Source organism: Elephantulus edwardii, unplaced genomic scaffold (assembly GCF_000299155.1).
Source record: "Elephantulus edwardii isolate Elephantulus edwardi_28Jun2011 unplaced genomic scaffold, EleEdw1.0 scaffold00296, whole genome shotgun sequence".
NCBI lineage: Eukaryota > Metazoa > Chordata > Mammalia > Macroscelidea > Macroscelididae > Elephantulus > Elephantulus edwardii.
Window position 1 is genome coordinate 1,292,645 of NW_006400046.1, and position 5,323 is coordinate 1,297,967.

The 5,323-nt window shown below is 52.7% G+C and overlaps 1 protein-coding gene across 1 annotated transcript; it reads right to left on the minus strand.

The window, feature by feature from the left end:
- Positions 1-1,266: 1,266 nt before the first annotated feature.
- MRI1 (methylthioribose-1-phosphate isomerase 1) lies at positions 1,267-5,062 on the minus strand. Its single transcript, XM_006900823.1, is given in 6 exon segments — positions 1,267-1,457; positions 2,173-2,397; positions 2,480-2,656; positions 3,656-3,831; positions 4,598-4,836; positions 4,925-5,062. Coding segments are annotated over 6 exon segments (1,140 nt in total). The 5' UTR covers positions 5,057-5,062.
- Positions 5,063-5,323: the final 261 nt, after the last annotated feature.

Below are 5,323 nucleotides of genomic sequence, written 5' to 3' on the forward strand. Positions count from 1 at the left end.
GTAGTTTATCCATTTGTTTGTTGATGGGCAGTTGTGTTGTTTCCCTCTCTTTGCTATTGTGAATAACGCAGCTATAAACATGGGTGTGTGTACATTATTTGGATGGCAGTTCCGGTTTCTTTAGGATATATTCCTAGCAATGCAATTGCTGGGTCAAATGGTTTCTATTTCCAACTTTTTGAGAAAGTGCCAAACCACCTTCCATAGTGATTGAACCATTTTACATTCCCATCAGCTGTGATTAAGAGTTCCAGTGTCCTGTGGCAACTGGACAATTAAAACAGACTTTCAAGGGGGAGAAAAAAAAGAACGAACTGGGGAGGAGGGTAGAGAAAATAGTGCAACAATGAATGAATGAAAACTCAAAATCTCTGTAAATGTTCATCAAAATTAATAAAATTTAGTAATAATAAGAAAGAAAAAGAGTTCCAGTGTCTCCACAACCACCTTAGCATTTGTTGTTTGCTGCTCTGTTGAACTTTGCTATTGCTGCTGGGGTTGACCAGCCTTTAAAAGGGTTCAATTACTGCAACTCCTGACCCACTAAAGTTCCTCTAAAAATTAAGTAGGTGCCCTCCCCCCCCAAAAAAAATTAAGTAGGTACCAAAACCCTCAGTAGTTAAATAATTTACAAACATTTTATATTGGCAAACTACAGCCCACAGTGACTGTTTACATATTTAATGTTTTACTGGAACCAGTGCTGGTATTAGGGGTGACGTGAATAAGATCAAGTCATCAAACGCAGGGTGCAATCTTTTGTTAAAATCGCAATATATTCTTGGGTTCCCCTCCCTTTAATTTTGACTGTTAAAAAGACTGCATTCAAATTATATTTATCTTGGTTATTGAGCTTATGGAAATCTGTTTTACTTTTGCATATGAAGTGGCAAAAAAAGAGCAGCACTAGTGTTATCCATCCCCATTTAATAAATGAGGTGATCAAGCACAGAGATGAAAAATGAGCTTCTCAGGATCACACAGAGAAAACGGCGAGCTGGGATTTGAAACTGGTAGATTTAAGCTGCTAACTTTGAAAGGTCCACAGTTCAACTCCACCAGCCACTTAGTAAGAGAAGGGTGGGCCGTCTCCTGTAAAGATGCACAACCCCAGACCCGACGGAGGGTTGCTGTGGGTCTGACCACACTCAGCAGTGGGGAAGCTGGCTCTAGATGACATAGCAGGTCCTGGTCAGTCCTTGCTTTAGGAAGAAGTGTGGCTGTGGGAAGAAGGTCAGTTTTTGAGCAGGCCATCCCATACATTTGTTATAAACCAAGGGCGTTTGCGAATGAGAAGGGGAGCCACAGTGGGTCTTTCCAGGTCCCTTGTCAGGAGACAGAGGAGCTTAGGGCTGCTCGGAGCTCTTCAGGGGCAAAGACGCCCAGTTCTGTGATGATGCCTCCAGTGATGAGGTGGTGCGGGGTGACATCGAAGGCAGGATTCCAAACCCCAATCCCTGCAGGCAGAGAAGGAAAAGTGAGGGGGCAGGCTGTCTGCTGTCCTTGGCCCGTTGTTCTATGTCATAGTCATGTAGCTCTGTAAAAGTTCTCAAGCTGCTGGCCCCTGTAGGGGAACCTCTGAAAATCTAGGAGCTTCATTTTAAAAATACATGATGAGGCGAGCTCTGGTGGCCTAGTGGCAAGGAGCTGCACTGCAATCCCAGAGGTGTGTGGTTCAAATCCACCAGATGCTCTGCAGAAAAAGGAGGGACAATCTCCTCCTGTTCTAGTCAGATCCGATTTGATGGTACACACACATATAAAAAAAACGCGTGATGGAAACAAACAAAAAAACACTAAAAACCCCCAAACAAACCCCTAGGAAAAAACAATGCATGATGGCATAGGTTTTTGTACCCACTCACACACAAATCAAGACTTCTTGCTTTTCCTGGATTATGACTGACCAGGAGGAAGACGTGGAAATCTTATACATCTACCTTGCTTCTTACTTCTTCCCCAGGAGAAAAAACCCAAGAGGTCAGGATAGGGTAGGAACACCTTTTCTACTTATGGTCTCATAACTCATTACTCATAAATCCTACCCTGGAATCTTGGCTTCCGAGATGCTCCTGGCAGAGTAACTGCTGGAAGGAGTTGCCTATACTCCAGAAGGGTGACTGTACCTCCAAAGCCCCCAGCCCTGTACCGACCCTCTGAACGGAAGCTTACCGGGTGCTGCGATCCTGACCCCATTGATGTCGGTCAGCTCCTGGCCTGGCCGCTCCTCGATGACAATCTCCTGGCCCGTCTCCAGGTGGAGGTCACACGAGGAACTGGGGGCAGCCACGTAGAAGGGGATGCCATGGTGTTTGGCAGCGATGGCCAGCTGGTAGGTGCCCACCTTGTTGGCTGTGTCACCATTGGCAACCACACGATCCGCTCCCACGACGACGGCTGAGGGGTGAGGAGATTATCAGGGGTCACGTCCTGGTGCGGGATGCCCTGGGCCCGGGCCTCCCAGGTGCCGCCTGCTGACCTGACACGCCCCTGTGCACCATGGCCGCAGCCGCCATGCTGTCTGTGATGAGGGTGGCAGGGATCTGCTCGTACACCAGCTCGAAGGCTGTCAGCCTGGCTCCCTGGTTGTAGGGCCGGGTCTCCGTGCAGAAGGCGTGCTCCAGGCGGCCCAGGCGGTGCAGCGAACGGATCACCCCTGCATCCCGACCCGGGAGAGGCTGAGATTAGCAGACAGGCACGAATGGCACTAGCGCGGGGCAGAGGCACAGAGGCCTCAGAGTTCCGGCTTGGCCTTGACACTTGCTGTTCTGTTTGCTCAGAACACTTCCCAGCACCCACAAGGCTCCCTCCACATCTTCATGTTTCCTGGAATGATGACCTTCCTGGTCCCTTGATTACAATGAGCGACCCCAAACACCTCCCATCCCCTCCTCCTTCGCATGTATTACCTGCACTTGTCACTCATCCTACACATTTATTCACCCTGCTTCTTTTGTCTCCTCTTTCCCTGGGAGCTCCAGGAGGACAGAGATTTTGCCTCCTTTGTTCCCGGTGGTGCCTCCAGAGCCTGGAGCAGTGCCTGGCACTGGCACACAGCAAGTGCTTAACAAATATTAATGAAAAGCAAGAATGTTGCCCCCAAAGCCTCAGTCTCCAGAGAAGGGGGACTGGAATGGTAGTGAAATCTGGGGAATTCTTGGTCAAGCAGAATCTGCTGCCTGTACCCCCAGTAATACGCCCTCCCCTCCTGGTCATGTTGTTGTGTGCCAGCGAGTCAGAACCGACCCATGGCTGACATTCCAGCTGGTTTTCCGAAGCAGTTAATCGCACAGGAGGAAACCGCCCAGCCTTTTCCTGGCCAAAGCAACCTTCAACCTTTCTCTGGGGAAACCACTCTTGTTACAGATTTAATGCATTCCCCCAAAATATGCACTGTAAACCCTAACTCCTATGTTCCTGTGGTTGTGTGGCATCAAAACTCATACCTGACCCTCCAGCCAGTTTTCAGAGGCTGTGATTGGCAGGGGAGAAAACGGCCCAGCTGGTGGATTCGAACTGCTTGCCTTTGGGGTTGACAGCTCAACTCCTTACCTCAAGGCCACCATACTTTTAGTTAAGGAGCTCTGGTGGCGTAGTGGGTTAAGCGCTGGACAGTTTCAACCCACCAGCTGCTCCTTGGGGGGGCCTCACTCACCCAGGGCTGTGCCGTAGCCAGCGGTGGCCAGAGCACCGGTGTTACAGTGGGTCAGCACGGTCACCTTGCCCCCTCCAGGCGCTGCTCGCTCCAGAAGATGGTGGGCTCCCAGGTCTCCAATGCTCTGATTGTCCTTGAGGTCCTTCTCCAGCATGTCCTCAGCATAGCGGATCACCCTGGCAAGAAGGCACTCTTAGCAGGCTCCTTGCTGTCCTCAAGTGTCTTTCCACTTGTAGGCCTGGATCTTTGGCCACAGACACTAAATTATCACTCTATTAACTCTTCTAAGCCTCCCAGGACTTCCTGGGAGGAAGTGAGCAGGGGTAGGACACAGCGGTAAACAAACAAGAGGGGTGGAGAAAGTGGATGAGCAGACAAAGCAGGAGAAGCAGTCAGGGGCCTGGAGGGGCTGAACTGCTTCAAGAGAATCTGGGAGGCCTTTCCAAGCAGAAAAAATATTGTCAGATGCCCTAGGAACCTTGCCTTATCTAATTCTCTATCTTTCCCAGCATGAAGCCTTTATATAAGTTTATAGATAAGGGGAATAAAGATAGAGAGGGAGAAATACCTGGCCCACAGGTGCAAAGGCCCTGAAGAAGGGGCAGCCAGACACGGTCAAAAAGCCGGAGAGGCAAAGTTCCGCTTTAGGCCGGAAAAGAGTGGGAGGGAGGAGTCCAGGCCTGGAAACAAACTGCCCCAAAGCAAAACCCAGGAGAGCAGAGGAAACCAGACAAGTCCCTTTATAAGTCACAGGGGGTGAGTGTCGGGATCTTTCAGCCAGACACCCAGCGGGGGATCGAAGCTCAGCCCTGACTGTGTGACTCAGGACAAGAAACTTGTCTGCAGTGCGCGAAGGCCTCAGTTTCTCCACCTGTTTCCGCACCTCGATGCGTAAAAGTCAGTACTCCCGCTTAGCGCACTGCCTGGCACATGGGTCCCTACCTCTCCCGGACTGCGGGCCCCGTGGCGTCCTCTCGTTCAGCCTCCCGCGCAGCAGCGTCGGCCAGGTCGCGGGCGGCTCGGGCCATGTTGACAGCGGTGGGTCGGGCGGTAACGAGGAAGTTCAGCGATTCGCGCACAAAGGTCGCGAGCTCGGTGGGCCCGGGGCCCCCGGCGCCCGCCTGCAGTTCCACGGCGAGGCTGAGGCAGCCGACGAGGGCGATGGCCGGGGCGCCGCGAACCTGGCGGGGCCGGGATCGGGGGTGGAGGGGACGTCAGAGAGGTGAGGGACGCGCGTCCCCCTCCCCAAGCCCCGCAGCGAGGTCCCACCTTCATGGCGTGGATGGCCTCCCAGGCCTGGCGCACTGAGCTCACCGCCTCGTAGCGGCTCTGCTGGGGCAGCGAGAGCTGGTCGAGGATCTGCAGGGAGCCCCGCGAGTAGCGGATCGCCTCCAGGGTCATGATGCAGGCGCCCCGCAACCGGGCTAACGGATGGCCACGCGCGCACGTGGGGAAGGGCAGGGGTGCGGAGGGGGCGGGGCCGGAGGCGGGCTCTCCGGAAAGGCCCGGCCTCCCCCTCCATCCACGTGACCGGGCCTGTCCCGTTTACTCGCCAGCAGTTGGTGAGTATCTTAGCTTTGGGACCCCGACTCACAGCCGAATCTGGAGAGGTTTCCAGAGGCGCTAAATCACATTTAAGCGGAATGCCCATTCTTTTTTTTTTTTTTT